Source organism: Leucopleurus acutus, assembly GCF_964270905.1.
Source record: "Leucopleurus acutus genome assembly, chromosome: 15".
Taxonomy (NCBI): Eukaryota; Metazoa; Chordata; class Mammalia; order Artiodactyla; family Delphinidae; genus Leucopleurus; species Leucopleurus acutus.
Genome location: NC_139157.1, coordinates 49,577,471 through 49,596,590, shown reverse-complemented (window position 1 = coordinate 49,596,590; position 19,120 = coordinate 49,577,471). Strand labels below are relative to the sequence as shown.

Genomic DNA, 19,120 nt, shown 5'->3' with positions numbered 1-19,120 from the left:
AAGACTTCTATGCATCTTTTTATTTTACATTGCTGAGATTTTATATATGTGTAAAATATATATGTTTTAAATATGTGTGTCCTTTTTTTTGCAAAAAGCAATTTTATTTACTTACCTCCTCTTCTTTCCTTTTTTTCTCTCTCTCTATTATAAGTTCAGCCCTTCTTTTAGAAATCATGTCATCCTGTTAAAGAAAGAGACATTAAAAAATATTAATGGATAATAATAAAATTACTTTTTTAAAAAACTTTATTTATTTATTTTTGGCTGCATTGGGTCTTCGTTGCTGCATGCAGGCTTTCTCTAGTTGCAGCGAGCTACTCTTTGTTGCAGTGCACAGGCTTCTCATTGCGGTGGCTTCTCTTGTTGCGGACCATCGTCTCTAGGTGCACTGGCTCAGTAGTTGTGGCTCACGGGCTCAGTAGTTGTGGCACACAGGCTTAGTTGCTCTGTCGCATGTGGGATCTTCCTGGACCAGGGCTCAAACCCGTGTCCCCCGCATTGGCAGGCAGATTCCCAACCACTGCGCCACCAGGGAAGCCCTAAAATTACTTTCTATATATTAATTTTTTTTCCCAAAGGGGAATAATATTTGGGTAGAAGGATACTTTCCAGAAAAGCATGTGATAGTGGTAATTATGTCACTTACATCTTTGGACCTCTGGACCTCTTGATCAGCTACTTCCCTCCAGAAGGATAAATGGTACTTGGGATCAGTCACTTTTTCTATAAACTTTAGAATTCCTTTTCAAAATGGATTACTTATTTGTTTCCTTTAGTGGAGAGGTGGATTTTGTACATGGAGAAACAGGGAAACACTTAGAGGCTTTTTGTTGAAAATGTTTGATAATCTTTCATCATATTATTAAGATGTAATTGCCTAAAGAATCCATGTGAAAAAAGCACATGTACTTTGGATGCATTCACACATATGGTGTATAAGTAGTCCTCCAGTCCTTCTAGGGGTCTCTAAATCTAATGCAATGAATAGGTCCTTTGATATGACCTTAAGGTTTGCATGAAAACTAACCAGCACCCCTTGGGTTTGGGGGCTCATTGGCTCAGGACTCTTGAAACTGGAGTCCCCTTAAATACTGGGAGATCAGAGAAGTGCCTTAAAGACATGCCCTGGGGGCTCCGGTCTAGGCCATCAGGACCGTGCTCCTTTTATCTGACAATTACTGAGTATACATTTCAGATAATTTATGTTTTGTTGACATTCAAGAAATATTTGTAGATAGAATTCTAAAACTGAATTGAATCAAATTAATATAGTTCATGAGCCCCAGAGAGATTCTGTAGCTTTTCAGAGGGTAAGAGTTATAAAAACTCTAATTTCCTTTTTTAAAACCAGAGTTTTACCATAGGTGCTTTAACTGTAGAGTTATGAAAATACAGTCTCCTTTGTGTTTTCATAACATATAAGGAAACCACTGTATACACCAAAAAGAAATGCAAAGTATGTATAATAAAGCACACACATATTATGAGTCTGTTTTTCCTCTGATCCTTTCACTCAAATAAGTAGTGGTCAGTGAAGTTTAACTAATTATTGCATGTCTGCCAGATGCCATCACTGTTCTGAGCACTGCACATGTATATTCTTTCATTTTCTGCTCAAAATATACTGCAAGGCGGACAGCATTATCCCACTTTATAGATGAGTTAATAAAGTCAGAAGGTTTAATTCACATAGTATAACACAGCTAGTGTGAGGATGGTGTAAGAAACTCCCAGATAAGGGTATGAAAAAGCACATTGTATGATGGAGCTGTAAGGAGGGTTTGTATTTGTTCCAACTGAGAAATAAAGTTAGAAAGAGGGGTTGGAACAGGATTGGGAGGGCTTTAAATGACAGACTGAGGAGTTCAGATCTTAACAGAGTGACTTGATCAAAACAGAGTTTTAGGAAGATCAGGTTGCCCGAAGGATGGGCTGGAGGGCCCAGATATGAAGTCTGGTAGGACAATTAGGAGGTCATCGTAGGAGTGCTGGGTGTGAGGTGAAAAGAATCTGAACCAGGGCAGAGCTGTGGGTATGAGAAGAAAGGTGTAAATCTGCTCTTTCCTGTTCCATATCCCTGAAATCCTCAGGGCATGTGATGTCTAGGCTGGGGCTTGATTGCTTTAGAGCTGCTCCATCCAGTATGGCAGCTACAAGTCACTTGCAGCTCTATTAAAATTAAATAAAATTAAACATTTGATTTCTCAGCCTCACCAACTAAATACATTTCAACTGCTTAATAACCACATGTGTGGCTAGTGGCTGCTGTATTGGACAGTGAAGATACAGAACATTTCCATCAGCACAGAGTTCTCTGAGAACACTGGTCTAAAGGTGCCAGATTCCACAAGGAGGTAACATGCAGCTGTGCTTTGGTATGCCCTCTTCTTTCTTTTCCATTCTCATGTTTATAGAGCCTCTTGCCTGGCAGACACTTTGGCCCACTTTCTTCAGAGATCAGCAGCAGAAAAGGGAAGGATGTCATGTAGAATGGTGTGAAGCTTGATGTCTTGCCACACCTCTCTCCTGACTTCCACAGTTCTTGGATGGCTGAGAGATTGGCTTTGATTTTGTATGGGACAGAGATGGCCTGGGACGTGTAATCTTAGTGTGGTGGAGCAAAGGGATGGATGGCAAGATGGATAGAGGGATTTCCTTTGGCAAGATGAAAAGAACTTGACAACTGTGTCTGAGCAGTGACAGAGGAACTTCAAGGTTTTAACACTTTGTTTATAATTTAATAAGTATCGAGTTGTGATAAGGTATTCAGTAATTTAAGTCACAGTAGCTCAAAATTGGAACTAACTGATTAGCTCTCTGACACTAAAGAGAGCTTTCTTCCATACTCTCCCTGCCAAATGTCCACTCAGTCTACGCTTATCTATTGACAAGCAGCTCACTGCCTTCAGTCTTTGTTCTTTTTGGAAAGTCTTACTAATAATGAAATACATCTCCCTGTACCTTCCTCCTACCAATGGTGCTTCTTTCCCCTGTGGCCACATGGAACAATGACATACTCTCTTCAGTATAAAAGACCGTCACATAATTTAACACAGCTCTCATGTCCCATCTTGGTCTTCCTAGTTCCAGATTTGAAAGCCCTATTCTTTCTACTCAACCCAGATCTATAAATGTGTCCTTTCAAGACATGTCATACATATGGAATGAATCATAGAGTATGTACTATTTTCTTTGCCTGGCTTCATTTACTCAGTATAATGATTTTGGTAGTCATCCATATTGTAGGGGGTATCAATAGTACATTCATTAAAAGTACTGAATACTACTCCATTATATGAATATACTATTTATTTATTTATTTTTCCAGCTTTATAAAATTGTAAGATATTTAAAGTGTATGCCATGAAGATTTGATACGTATACATTGTGAAAGGACTTCTCCCATTTAGTTAATTAACACATCCGTCACCTCACATATTTATCTTGTGTGTGTGACAACATTTAAGTTCTACTCTCTTGCCAAATTTCAATTATACAGTAGTACAGTATTACCAACTATAGTCATCATGTCATACATTAGCTCCTTAGGTCTTATTCATCTTATAGCTGAACTTTTGTACCATTTTATCAACTTCTCCCCATTTTCCACACCTCCCAGCCCATGACAACCACTTTTCTAGTCTGTTTCTATGAGTTTGATTTGGTTTTAGATTCCACATACAAGTGATACCATGCAGTATTTGTCTTTCTCTGCCTGGCTTATTTAACTTAGCATAATGCCCTCAAGGTCCATCCATGTTGTTGCAAACGTCAGGATTTCCTTCTTTCCCATGGCTAAACAACATTCCATTGTGTGTGTGTGTGTGTGTGTGTGTGTGTGTGTATACACACACCACTTCTTTATCCATTCACCTGTTGGCAGACACACGTTGTTTCCACACCTCGGCTATTGTGAATAATGCTGCTATGAACATGGGAGGAGAGATATCTCTTTGAGATAATGACTTTGTTTCCTTTGGATATATATACCCAGAAGTGGGATTCCTGGATCATATGGTAATTCTATTTTTTAATTACTTGTGGAACCTCCATACTGATTTCCACGATGGCTGTACTAGTTGACATTCCTACCAACAGTGCACAAGCGCTCCTTTTTCTCCACATCCTCACCAGCATTTATCTCGTCTTTTCGATTTTAGATACCCTAACAGGTGTGAGAGGTGATATCTCATTGTGGTTTTGATTTGCATTTACCTGATGATTAGTGATGTTGAGCACCTTTTCATGTACCTGTTGTCATTTGTATACCTTCTTTGGAAGAATATCTATTCAGTTCATCTGCCCATTTTAAAAAATTGGATTTTTTTTGATACTGGGTTGTATGAGTTCTTCATATATTTTGGATTTTAATCCTTTATCAGATATATGATTTACAAATACTTTTTCCCATTCCCTAGACTGCCTTTTTATCTTGTTGATGGTTTCTTTTGCTGGGCAGAAAATTTTTTAGTTTGATGTAGTCCCGCTTATTTATTTTTGCTTTTGGTGTCAAATCAAAAAAAAAAAACATCATTGCCAAGATTGATGTCAAGAAGCTTATCCCCCTTTCTTATAGGAGTTTTAGGGTTTCAGGGCTTGTGTTTCAAGTCTTTGATCCATTTTGAGTAGATTTTTGTATATGGTGTAAGATAGGTGTTCAGTTTTATTCTTCTGCAGCAGTCTATACAGTTTTCCCAGCACCATTTATTGAAGAAACTATCTTTTCCCCATTGTACATCCTTGGCTAGTCTGTCATAAATTAACTGACAATATATGCATGGGATTATTTCTGTGCTTTCTATTCTGTTAAACTGATTTATGTGTCTACAGCCTGCTATTGTACTGAATTTTTCAGTTTGGTTATTGTATTCTTCAGCTCTGTGACTTCTGTTTGGTACTTTCTTATATTTTCTATCTCTTGAAAATTTCACTTTGCTTATGCATTGTTCTCCTGACGTTGGTGAGCACCCTTATGACTATTAGTTTAAACTCTTTATCAGATAAATCACTTATCTTTGTTTCAGTAAGGTGTGTTTCTGGCATTTTATCTTGTTCCTCCGTTTGGAACATATTCCTCTGTTTTTTCATTTTCTTTGACTCTATGTGTTGGTCTCTGCCCATTTGATAAAACAGCCACCTCTCCCTGTCTTGACAGAGTGGTCTTGTGTGGAAGAGGAACACAGCTCAGGCTGGCCCCTGCTCTTGGCCATCTCTTAAGCCTTTGTACTTGTTTAAGCCACTTTATTTGTTTTTAGTGGCTCCCAGTAGTTGAGGGGGTACCATGACCTATCAGTGTCCCAAATGGGAGGATCACAGTCAGCATAGGCTGATTGGAAGCTAGACACTCAAGCAGCAGCTGTTTTGATGTAGGTGATGTGGGTATTTTCTCATTTGCCCAATGTGTAGGAGTCACTCAGCTAATTTCTGGATTTCTTTCAGAGTGGATTGAGTTCAGGAGGCTCCTATGTTGCCACCTTGGGCTGGAAGCCAAGGGACCCTATCTGGATATTTACCACATTTTGTTTATCCATTCGTCAGTTGATGGACATTGAACCGTTTCTACTTTTTGGCTATTATGAATAATGCTGTGTGAACTTCCACATACAAATTGTTACATGGACATGTTTTCATTTCTGTTAGATAGGTTCCTAGGAGTGGAATTGCTAGGTTCTCTATGACACTTTTGAACATTTTATGGAAACTTCTCAGACTACAGTTCAAGAAAAGATGTTATAAGCTAATACCTGGATTTGTTGTACTACAGGCTAAAATGGCCTTGCTGGATGGTGTCACCATTCCAGAAGCTAGTGAAAAAGTCAATGAAAATTTTAATTCTTTGTGTTTCAAGGTCTGCTCCACTTGCTGCCTCTTCAACTGTGCTCCAGTGTCTGGTATAAGGATACTTTGGTGCTACCACTATCTTTAATTTTACTTGCCTTGGAGTGAGAAACATTAACATGTAGATAATCATAAAGCCCTCAAATAATTCTTAACTCTTTAATTATAAATTGTCTTAATATTTGATGAAAATGTTTTCATACTGAATGTGGTATTAAAATCAGAAAACTACATTTTTGTAAAGACCACTTTATAAACTGGATAAATGCTGAACACATTTACTCTCATGCTTTTTTTTTTAACAGATACATACCTTGATTTTTGCCTTCATTTCTTTGATGAGTTTTTTCCTTTCTAATTTCTTCTTTTGTTTCATTTTCCACTTTCCAATTTGGGTAGGAAGGAGGCGATCAGAAACATCTTGATGATCAATTTGTATAAAAACAGCAGCATCTGGGAAAAACCCATATTTCCCCAGAAACTGGACCTCGTCAGGATATTGCGGGAAACCATCTAATACAAAACCTGTGGAACTAGGTGGAAATTTCATAACTTACTTTATTGGCTTAAAATATTATATTATAACTATTGATTTAAAAATGAAAAAAGTACTGATAACTTTCAACTTTACATAAGACACCCAATGAATAACCAGTTTCCTATAGTACCTTTTAATTTTTTAATATTTCTACATGCTGTTTCTTCTCCCAAATGTACTGAGTTGGATTAAAATGATAATATTTTATACTTATATTTATAGTATAAAAGTACTGTCAATCAGTTTATAGACAATTACCATTAATTAGAAGCCTACTAAAAGTTGTGAGAAGATCACAGGGAAAGAGAAAATAAGTTCTCTGCTTGGGACAAGTGACCAGCCTAATGAATGTGTCACCGTTTACATAAAGAGTTTACTTGGCTGCCCTCCACCCCTTTATTGAGAATCCTTACCCTTTAGTCATTTTTCTTCTAATGATGTTTCTTTTCATGGGAAAGTTCATAACCCTCTTCCCTGGCTCCCTTTGTAACCAGCGACAATTATTAATGTTGTCTTGGCTCATGTGTAAGATGATCGTATTCAGACAGGATCATCAAACTTGCTCAAGTATGATGAAACTTTAAGAATCATGAAAATAACTTGGAATGTTAACACATTTTCATTAGGGAGTATTTATAAAAACAATCAGGCTTGGAGAACCTGGCTTGGTTTAGTTGAGAGGTTTAATATTGGTCCCTTTTTGAATGAAAGTTTATCTCATTTATCTAAGATTTGGTTTAACTATTTATATTTAAATATACGTTCTCTTCTTCAAAGGAATAGGACTTTCATGAACATTTGACAGTTTCAGCTCTTAACTGTCATTTAGAAATGTTGTTTTCTTTCTAATTAAGTGGGCAAATTTACATATATTGGCCGTAAGATATGTGTTGTTTTCTTTAGAGGTGCCTTCAGCAAAGTCTCTTCTGTTCTAGCTGTTACTTCTTTGTCAATTACATCTAAATCTTTTACCTCTACACCCAAACTTTCTTCTGAGTTTTGATTTAGAATTTTCAACAAGCTGCCTAGTTTCTCCATCTGAATGCCCTTCAGGAATTATATATGCATCATACTGTCAAAAAATCACGCTCACTGTTACCCTTCCACACAGCTCTTCCTCTGACTCACTAGTATCCAGGTGCCAAACTTCAGAGACATCCTTCCACTCCCTCTTGCTTCTCACATACAAAACCGAAGTAATGTAACTAATGTAATTAGTTACATTAGATCTCTAGGACAGATGCCTTTTTAAAACATGTTTTTTCCTGATTATAAAAGCAATAAATCTCACTATAGAAAAATCAGAAATAAAGTGATGAAAAAAGGACAAAATTATCTGCAACCTCATATCCAAGAGGTTACTGACATTTTGTTTTGTTTCTTTCTAGTTGGTTCTTCATTTGTTCAACTTTCTATCATATTATAAATAACTTTGTATCCTTTTTTAACATAACTGTTGTATAATAAAATTTCTTATGTTATTACAGTCTTCATTGTAATAAGTCTTAATGTAGTGCTAATGTTCAGCTATTTTATTTAGGCTATTACAATTTCACTTTTACTTTTCTTCAATCCATACGCTTTTTTTTTTTTTTAAATGTATGTGAGGTCAGGAGCTAAGTTAATGAAGAAAAACCCATGACTATGTTGCTGCCAGCAACATGCCTAAGTTTACTACGACTATTGATCTAATTTAGGGAACAAGAAATTAAAATTAAAGTGACTAATAATCCCACTACTTGGTTAGGCCAGGGACTAAGTGAAAGAGAGTGACCAGAGGAGGACTGGGACCTGCCAGTTATTTGAATTCTCTAATGATAAAGTTTTCTTATCTCCAGAATGAGAAAATAAACTTTCTGTCCCAGAGGGAAGTTGTAAGGATTAAGGAAATTAATATGAATAAAATATAGGAGAACAGTATCTGGCACACAGTAAGTTCCATATAAGTGTTTGCTATGATCAGTACTGTAAGTATCATTTCACTTTCTTCTGGTGGATACTGAGGTAAGAGATTCTGGTTAGGAAATCGAGGTGAAGCCTTAAACTCTGGTGGCCTGGAATTCTTAGTTTGTTCTGTCTGGCGTCAGGCTTGTTCCTGGCTGTTGGTAAAGGGATGAGACTATGGACAGCTATTTAGCGGTGTGAACAACCACTGCAACAAAAACAAAGAGCGTTGTTCATCAACCAGTTATACAGGGGTTAAGTCACAACCCACTGCAGTCACCTACCGACAGCGTACTCTGAAAAGAATTCAGGATGAAAAAACAGGATGAGGCACTCTGTCCTTTGGATAAACAGGCCCCTAGATAGTTAAATGCATATCTCAGGAAGAATTTCAATGACCCCAGATTCTTGCATTTTCCCATACATAGAAAAGCACTAAAATCATTAACTTGGGATATCTGTTCTTTGTGATTAGCAGCAATCTTTTACCAAGATATATGCTTAACTACATGTATATCCTAGCCAAGAAATTCATACATGTGTACTGGCTCCTCCCCTACCTCTTTGGAACAGGTCTTCAGAGCTATCTCCCAGGCTATAGTCCCCAGTAAGACCCTGAATAAAATTTAAACTCACAACCCTCAGGTTGTGCATTATTCTTTAAGTTGACAGTGGAATTAACTAATTGTTAAAAGACTACAAGGCAAAGAGTCTGGTACGTCATGAGTGTACACAGGATTAGAATATGGATCCTTAATCACAACTACACATTATAATCCCCTGGGGAGCTCCAATGCCCAGGCCCCAACCTCACACCTCTAAAGATTTTGATTCAATTATTTTGGGGTGGGGTCCCTGGCATCAGTATTTTTAAAATAATCCTCTAGATGTTTTTTTAAATTTATTTATCTACTTTTGGCTGCATTGGGTCTTTGTTGCTGCATGCCAGCTTTCTCCAGTTGCGGGCAAGCAGGGGTTACTCTTTGTTGTGGTGCGCGGGCTTCTCATTGCGGTGGCTTCTCTTGTTGTGGAGCACGGGCTCTAGGCATACAGGCTTCAGTAGCTGTAGTTTGCGGCCTCTAGAGCACAGGCTCAATAGTTGTGGCGCACGGGCTTAGTTGCTCCGCGGCTGTGGGATCTTCCTGGACCAGACCTCCTGGACCAGTGTCCCCTGCATTGGCAGGCGGATTCTTAACTACTGCGCCACCAGGGAAGTCCCTAAATAATCCCCTAGATGTTTTTAATGTGTGGAATCACTAGTTTACATGAGAGTAAAGGAGAAAATTCTTAAATTTATGTTGGATTATGTTTTTAACTTTTAAGAATAAATCAAATAAAAGTCAATAAATGTATAAAAGCCTACATAAATTAAGATACCGTATGGGTTCCTTAAACCACCACTCAGAGAGAATTGCTTCAAGGATTTCGGGAGGCAATGGCTCATTTTCTGTTAGATTTAATCTGATTGCTTCTTCTTCTTCTGTAAACTGTACTTCCTGAGGGTACAAACAAAAATCAGAAAACAAAACAAAAATTTTAAACTGTATATTAATAAATAATACTATGTTACATAGTTGATTAGGATAAGGACTGTTTTTCTCAGGTCAGTTTTTTCAAAAGTATTTACCTGTTTATTTATTTTGGCTGTGCTGGGTCTTAGTTGCAGTACACGGGATCTTCGTTGCAGCATGAGGACTCTTAGTTGCAGCACACATGCAGGATCTAGTTCCCTGACCAGGGATCGCACCTGGGCCCCTGCACTGGGAGCACGGTGTCTTAACCACTGGACCACCAGGGAAGTCCCTCAGGTCATTTTTTATACTGTTGCTCATAAACATTTAAAAATCTGAGCTCTTTTCTTTAAACTAATATTTAATATGGTTTTAAATATTAAATGATAATTACTATTGCTAAGAGGAGTTACTAGCAATTAGCATGACTGATTTTCATACATGGTCTCAGGATACCTGTCTCATCATTTTTACTAAAACCTTGTTCAGTCTATATCACACACCTATAAAGCTTAACTGATTTTTGTCGTCTATCTTATAATTATTCAACCTAGATCCTGATTAAAGGATGGGCCAGGCAGGCAGTCATCTGGAATATAATCTGTACCTGCGTCCATTTATAGGAAATCATTTGAGAAGAAAAGGGTCCAGCTATATCAGAAATGGTTAAAAAGTGAGTTAGAATTAAGAACTTTCTCTTTATACCTCCAGATAGAAAACACCTAAGAGATATATACAAACTTTCTTATGAGGCATCATTAGAAATTAATATTTTGAGATCTCCACTGGCGCTGGGACAGATTTTTTATGACGTTAAATAGAAAACGGAGAACACAATAATGGAAAACCTTACAGTCTAGGTCAGACATATCAAATAGCATCGTCCCAAATAAATGCTATATAACACTCTTGTCAGGAAAAGCTTTTCTGTTTTTTATTGGAGTCATGTAAAACTCAGTATTTTATATTCTAGATGAGCAGTAAGATCTGTATTAAACATATGGGGAGGATGACTCTTAAATGATTTTTATGGGCTATTTTTTTCTTCTTAGAAACTTTATAGAGTTTGTTTCTTTTTTTTTAACATCTTAATTGGAGTATAATTGCTTTACAATGGTGTGTTAGTTTCTGCTGTATAACAAAGTGAATCAGCTTATATTCTTCTCCCCCAAAGTAACACCAGTAAGCACAGTTATCTGCAAGGAGAGTATTAATATTCCTACCAGCTTCTTTGTATTTTCTTCCTCAATTGTAACATTGGCCTGAATTGCAAGCTCTTCAAGTTCTTGTTTTGCTAATTGTTCTTCCTCAGAATCGTCCTCAAATTCAGGTCCAACTTTCTTCTCAGTTTTAAGCATTAATTTTTCTTGAAGAAATTCTTCAAACTGGATATGAAAAATGCCCAATTCTTCTGCCAACTGTCTTCCACATACAGTTTTGCCAGAGCCATGGGGGCCCAAAAGGCATATTCTTAATGGAGGAGCCTGCCACAGGGGGTGGGTCAGGGGGTTGTAGGATAGAAGGAGAGTGAAGAAAAGGAAGCTTTGAGAATTTAGAAAACGTAAGGCTTATTATTAACTGCCCTCCCTAAGACTGAATTATCACTTCACAAACTCAAGGATGTTTCAGCATTAGGATACCAATTAACATGATTCATTGCGTCAACCATGGTCCTCAGGGATCATCAACAACCATAGAGAATCTTGATATCAAGTGCCAAAAGGCATTTAATAAAATTAAATTAATTTTGTTCCTTTAAAAAAGTTTTAATTAAGGAAGAATGGAAAGGCACTTTCTTAGCACGATAAAAACAACAACAACAAAACCCCTCTACCAGACAAAAAGCCCATTGATACTGGAACACTAGGGGTCCCTTCATTATCTCCTGTAATCTCTGTATTGGAGATAGGGAAGCCCCAAAACCAGAGAACCCACAGAGATCCAGATGTATGGATTGTCCATTGATGCTCAAATTGTCAAGAACAATGGTGAGAGTTGGGATGGAGGAGCAGGGAAATCTTTTGTGAATGCGGGGAAATGACCATGATATTGGTAGGTGACGGCAAGGAGGAGTGGGAGATGGTGATATATCTGGATGGAATAAGCCTCCAAGGGGCTGGCAGTAACAGATTTCGAGTAGCAGAGGGAAGCAAGGAGCACAGTCTCATCACCTTCTGTCCTTGTGAAGGAAAGGTTCAGAGAAGAGTTTAAAGGTGCAAGTATACCAGAGAAATACAGGGGAAAGACGAGTCAGGTATCTTGAGGAATAGGGAAATTTAAAAAAAAAGAAAGAAACTTAAGAGATTTAAGAAGATAGCAAGTCCACAAAAGAATATGTGAAAACAGAAATATCAGAGAAAAGAAAGAGATCTTAGAGATTAAAAATGTGACTGCTGAAGTAAAAAGTTCAGTAGTACTGTGAAATTCTAAGATTCCCTAGCATGAAAAACACATGACTTCAGATTAAACATGTACCATGTGTCCAGTGCAATGAATAAAAAAGATTCTGGACAATTTTAAGAACACAAGATAATGAAAATAAGCTCTTAAAAGCTTTCAAATATTTAAAAAATGAAGCTGACTTACAAAGAAATTAAAATCAGCCTAGTGACACTGGATGCTACCTCACAATAAAGCAATACCTTTAATATTCTAAAAAGGAATGGTTTTCAACCTAAACTCTACATCCATACTAATTGTTAAACATATATGAGAACCAAATGATGACATTTTCAGATACGAAGAAAGTTAGTTGAAAATGTGTTTCAGCAAAACAAGGGTTTGAAAAACCCACAAAAGCAAGAGGAAGACATGATGTAAATATCCGTTGACTTTGCCACCCAGCATTTATTCACTCTTCTTCTGTTAACCACATCTGGATTCCCCCCAGGAGACCACCCTTCATCCCTCTCAGTTTATGTGCTTCCAGTGGAACTGATTCCATCATTAGTTAAAGAATTGGGCATGACATTAAAAGATGCTCAACATCACTAATCATCAAGGAAATGGAAATCAAGACAACAGTGAGATATCACCTCACACTCATCAGAATGGCTATTGCCAAAAAGCCAGGAAACAAGTGTTGGCAAGGATGTGCACTGTTGGTGGGAATGTAAATTGGTGTAGCCACTATGGAAAACAGCATGGAGGTTCCTCAAAAAACTAAAAATAGAACTTTCTTGTGATTCAGCAATTCCACTTCTGGGTATTTATAAGAAGGAAATGAAAACACTAATTAGAAAATACATATGTACCACTATGCATTTCTTTGCAGCGTTTATTTGCAGTAAACAAAATATGGAAGCAACCTAAGTGTCCATCGATAGATGAATGGTTAAAAAAGATGTGGTACACACATGCACACATAATGGAATATTACTCAGCCATAAAAAAGAATGAAATCCTGCCATTTGTGACAACACTGATGGACCTAGATGGTATTATGCTAAGTGAAATAAGTCAGGCAGAGACAGACAAATGCTGTATGATTTCACTTATATGTGGAATCTAAAAATCAAAACAAACAAACATAACAAAACAGAAACAGACTCATAGACATACAGAATAAACTGGTGGTTGCCAGAGGGGAAGGTGGGTAGGGAGATGGGCAAAATAGGTGAAGGAGATTAAAAGGTACAAACTTTCAGCTATAAAATAAATATGTCCAGGTTGGCTGTACAGCATAGGGAATATAGTAAACAATATTGTAATAATTTTATATGGTAACAGATGGTTACTAGACTTAACTTGGTGATCATTTCACAATATACGTAAATGTAAAACCACTATGTTGTACACCTGAAACTGATATAATATTGTATGTCAATAAAAAAAGAACTGGTCATGTGATAAGATTTAAGTCAGTTGATGAATCACTTGAGAAAAATAATGAAAAAGAGAATGGTGAATAGTGAAAATAGAGTGGTATGAAATTATGTAGGTGCAGTCTCACACCATACTTTTGAATCACATTTTAAATCCCTCAGTGATGAAATTGCTGAAGTGACACCTCACTCATCCACAGGCTAAACCTCGGGCAGACAGAGCTGTGTGGAATTCAGAGTGGATAAGTAGCTAGGAAGTGAAGGGATGTAGATACATGACAATTTGCAGGAAAAGTGTGGACTCACCATTAAGATTTCAGGCTTTTGTCCACAGGGTTACGAGTAAAACAAGTCAATAGATCGCAAGTAGTGAAACAGACTAAGAGGAAAACAAAACACCAAAAGAAGACAAAAGGCCACATTCCTAAGTGACTCCCATCACCAGCAGGGCCAGGGCACAACCATCCACATACTTCAGTCATCCCTATGGGACGACTTAGGTCCATGAAAATGGCCCAAATTATCCAGAAGAGTTTAAATTGTGTTTTATAAGTTCTGTTTAACAAGGCATTAACGTTACTGAAAGTTATGACAGTATATTGTGGTTTATATATTTTGATCTTGTAGTCCCATTCTAAGGAATTATACTAATAAGATAATTAAGAGAAACGAAGGATCATATGCCCAAAGATTTCCTAAGTACTATTTCATATCCACAATGGCAAACTCACACTATAAAAATTACTGTGAAAAAATGTCTAACAAGAAATTAGATGTTAAAATGGTATGTCAAAATGATTAGGCAATAAAATAAATCCAATACATTTACACACAGTAAATTCAGCTGTGACTTTCTACTTCAGCTAAAAAGATACCATGTGTTGGTCTGACACAGGCATTACTGAAGAAATCCAAATAGATAATTAGATTATGTTATATTCCAAAAAGTTGTTCTTGGAACCTAGATATTTCCATACCATTATATTAGACTGGGGACTTCACTACTGAGTAAAATGGTGGAGGTTGGTAATAAGTCCCTAAAAAAGTACGCAGGAGCGATTGTCAGGATGCGAATATTGTTTTCACCTTTAATGGTTCATCATGAGCCACATACTCCTCAGGTTGCTCCAAAAACTTTTCTTTAGCCTCAGGACTTGAAAAGTAATAGATCTTTTCTCGATATTTAGCTGCTTCTTCTGTGCTGCCTGGTTGTAGGATGAAGTTTTCTTTGAGAGCCACTGGACAAAAGTGCTTTGTATCTCCCAAATGCCTTCTCTTCTCTCTAATTCTATCTTCATTCTAGAAATATTATTCAAAGTTTGGAGAACACTATTAATGTATTATTCATGTACTACTAAAGAGGGAATTATAAAAAATGCAACTTGAATAGTATTTAATCTGTAACAATATCCATTTAAAACAATCCACAAAAGACCAGTTCTTATACTATTTAAATTAATCAAAAAATCAGGTTCTCATATCCCTCTGAGTTCACATCCCAAGCGTCTTTATTTTATAAAGAAAATGAAGCAGCACTGAGAATGAAGGCATCCCCAGCCCTCTACAGACAAATGTGTAATAAAAACCCCCATAATGTGCTGGTGCAGGGTCACTGTGAGGTCAGTTTCTAAAATAAAATTATTTCCAAGAAGTAAAAGCTGAGTCATGGTCGCAACTTCTTACCCTTTGAAAATGAAATGGGAGATGACTCAGGATTTGCTTTGTTTCCTACTCAGTGGCTATATATCAAATAATTTGGAACTATTTTATTTTGTTCAATTGGAAATGTGTAATATATTTTATTTGTGATAGATGAAGAAACTGTGTGTAAAGTCCCTTAAGGACTCTTGCAATTTATTTAAAGCAAAGTACATTTAAAAAATAATTTTCTGTGTTGTACGATACATGCTTGCTGTAAAAACATTCAAAACTTATCACAATGCATAGAGTGAACATTTCCTCTCACCTTCTTCCTTATAATACTATATTGACACTCAATAGTTTTATGTGTACCCTTCCAGACCTCTTTTTCTAAGTTTATCCTACACATCTATATACAAAAATAGACACAAATTTAGACACAAATACATTATTTTTAAAAATACCAATGAAATAATACTTTACATGATTATTCTACAACACACCTCTTCCCCCCCCCCCCCAAGCAAGATATAATAAACAACTTCATGTAAAGGAGCAAAAATAAGACTAATCTCTACTTTTCTTGTGTCATTCTTGTTCAATTTTTGTGTCAGGGTTATGCAAGGTTCAAAATGAGCTGGAAAGTACTGATGTTTTTCTATGATGTGGAAGATTTAAATAACATAGGACTTATCTAATCAACAAGAACTGTCCTATAACTCCCTACAATTTTTTTTTTGTTCAGCTTTTATCTTTCACCTTAAGCAAATTTTAGTAATTCGTATTTTGAAAACGCTTTTCATTTTGACTTAAACATTTATTAAAGTTGTAATTTAAAACAACCATCTCTTAAAATCTGATTATATACCCCTTTCTATCTCAAATGTTATCTACTGCTCCTTCTTTTCACCTCATTGCCAGAAGTTTGTCTATTTTATTGCTCTTGTCAGTGAACCAACTCTTCATTGTTTTTGAAGTTAGGCCTACTGGTTTTATTTGGTTTTGTTTTCCTATTTCATTAACTTTTGCCTTTAATCTCCTTTCTACTTTCTTTTGGTTTATTTTGTTATGCTTTTTCCTAGGTTCTTGAGTTGGATGCTTAATTTCTCCAGTCTTTCTTGTTTTTCAATAAATGCACCTAAAGTAAGGTTGCCAGACTTAGCAAGTGAAAATGAAGGCTCCCCAGTTATATTTGAATTTCAGTTTAAAAAAATGTGAGGTAGATGAGTGGTGGGTGACAAGGTTGGGGGGTCTTTTTGGAGCAAGGGATTCTGGGAAGACGGTGATCTACAGACTCTCTCTTCCCTTCTCTGCCACCTCAGTGGTAAATAGCTGCTGGGGCAGGTGGCTGGTAACCATGGACATGAGGGGAGACAACTGTACAACACTCTTTACTGCTATGAGGGGGACAAGTACCTGGAGACAAACAACAGAGGGACAAGAGCATTAAGATGCCAAGTCTTCGGAGGAATTTTGCCTGTAGAAATCTGTGGATTTCCTGGGGGAACGTTAGCATCAACAACTACCACCCAGGAGTGTTTGTGGTCTCTGTGGCCTGCAAGAGACCAAGAAGGAGCTGTATGGGCGGGAGGAGTCCTCCCTGACCCTGCATCTGGGTAAGTATGAGGAATCCAGGTAGCTGAGCTTGTCTCAGGCCTCAGCAACAAAATAGGTGACCTATCTGCTGCTATGCTCCTGACCGATGGGGAGAAAAGTCACTTTGCCTTTCATAATTTTTGAGAATGTTGTCACCTAAAGCACTCCAGCAACAGTCCTGAACTCCACTGAGCCAAAAAAAAGAAAAAAAAAAAGAAACAAAACAACCATCCTTCTCAGGAAGCCTGGCACACACTGCAAGATTAGTCAGATCAAACAGACCACAAAACTGCAACACAGGCAGGGAAGAAACCCAATCTCAGAGTAGAAAAATGATGGAGACATTTACAGAGATTCATGTAAACACTAGAAAGAGTTCATGAGCACCAATAAAATATGTAAATGAGCTGAGGAAGAGAGTGAGCACTTGTGGTGGAATCTGGCCCCCAAAGATCCCCAGAACCTGTGACTATGATATCGTATGTGTGTGATTAAGTTAAGGATATTGAGATGGGAGGATCATGCAGGTGGGTCCAATGTAATCACAGGGTCTTTATAAGAAGGATGCAAGAAGGTCAAAGGCAGAAGGAGATGAGATGATGGACAGTAGAGGTTGAAGTGATGAGTTTTGAAGATAGGGAAGAGGCCATGAATCAAAGAATGCAGATGACCTCCAGAAACTGGGAAAGATAGGGAAAGGCTTCTCCTCTAGAGGAAGGAACATAGCCAACACTGATTTTAGCCCTCTAAGATTCATTTCAAAATACTGACTGTGAGAACTGTACAATAATTTGGTTATTTTAAGCCACCAACTTTGTAGCAATTTGGTACAGCAGGAATAGGAAACTAATACTCCACTCTAGAGACCCCAATGAATGTCTTAAATTAGAAGGCTGAGTGTAAGACAAGTCTACACATATTTGAACAAACTCTACAAATGTAAGAACAAAAAAGTAAGAGATGGAAAATTTGGGGAAAAGATAAAATATTTGGAGGATAGATCCAAGAGACCTAACTGATATTAAGTATTGTGGAAGGAAAAAATGGAAGAGATGGAGGAGAGGCAAGAATTAATTTGCCACAAGTAGAGAAAGAAATAACCTCAGATTTAAACACACGCCAAGTGCAGGCAGAACTGATAAGGAAAGACAAACACCTGGACACACCTTGATGCAATTTCTGATCTCTGAAGCAACATTAGAACTGTTGTTTCTTTTTCTATTTGTGTGTCAAAAGCGAAATATCTTTGTTGTTGATCTTTCCTATTGTAAAAACACTGCATCTCGAATGTTAAAAAATCAGACAATATAGATAAGTATTTATCTATATTATTACTTGTGAGTCCATCACTCAGAGATAACCACACATTCAACAGCCTGACTGAGGTATAACCGACATTAAAACACTTACATACTTAGTTTATAATTTGATAAGTTTTGACATATGTTTGATACATGAAACCATCACCACGGTCAAGATAATAAACAGATTTGTCAACTGCATAGTTTGCTCCTGCCTCTTTGTAATCCGTCCCTCCTGCCCCTATTTGCCTCCTATCTGCCCCATCCCCAGACAACAACCGCTCTCTTTTCTATCACTATAATTAGTCTGCATTTTCTAGAATTTTATGTAGGTGGAATCACATAGTATGTATTCTTTTTTGGTCTGGCTTTTTCTCTCAGCATAATTGTTTTGAGATGCATCCAGGTTGGTGTCTGTATCAGTAGATCTTTTATTTGTTTTTATTTTTCTGTGTGTGCTATTCCAGGTCTAATTATTCCCCGTTCCTAAGACTAGACTCTTTTTAATATACTACCCAATGCCCTGTGAATTATGAGGTTTTTCCAGTCTAGTTGGTGGGAATAGGCATTATTTCTGGCTCTGTGTGAGATCCAAGTACTGGTCCCACTAATCTTTGGTACTTCCCAGGGCCCTGAGTAGTTTCCTTACATGCGAAGCTGATCAGTGCTCTGTTGAATACTTGAAGGGGCTGCTCTGCAGGTGTCCAGAGCTCTCTCTGTGTACAGTTCTCTCATCTCTGGTCCCTTCCCTTCTAGCTGCTTTGGTCTCCAGGGGTTCTCTGCTCTATCTCCTCCAATCCTCCAATCAACGAGTCTCCCTGGCTCTGTCTGGGTCCCTCCTCCCTGTACCACAGCCTGGACAAGGTACATGGCCTTACAGACAGGAAGATGGGGAAATCGTAGGGTGCACTTCATTTATTTCCC

At 37.4% G+C, this 19,120-nt stretch overlaps 1 protein-coding gene across 1 annotated transcript in view; it reads right to left on the bottom strand.

The window, feature by feature from the left end:
• AK9 (adenylate kinase 9) overlaps positions 1–19,120 on the bottom strand; it is a 121,080-nt gene that overhangs the window by 25,376 nt on the left and 76,584 nt on the right. The window contains exons 23-27 of the mRNA XM_082856089.1: positions 14,745–14,957; positions 11,025–11,318; positions 9,701–9,819; positions 6,155–6,374; positions 116–184 (exon numbers count right to left, since the gene is read on the bottom strand). Coding sequence (XP_082712215.1) covers positions 116–184; positions 6,155–6,374; positions 9,701–9,819; positions 11,025–11,318; positions 14,745–14,957 — 915 coding nt within the window. The remainder of the gene's footprint in view (positions 1–115; positions 185–6,154; positions 6,375–9,700; positions 9,820–11,024; positions 11,319–14,744; positions 14,958–19,120) is intronic.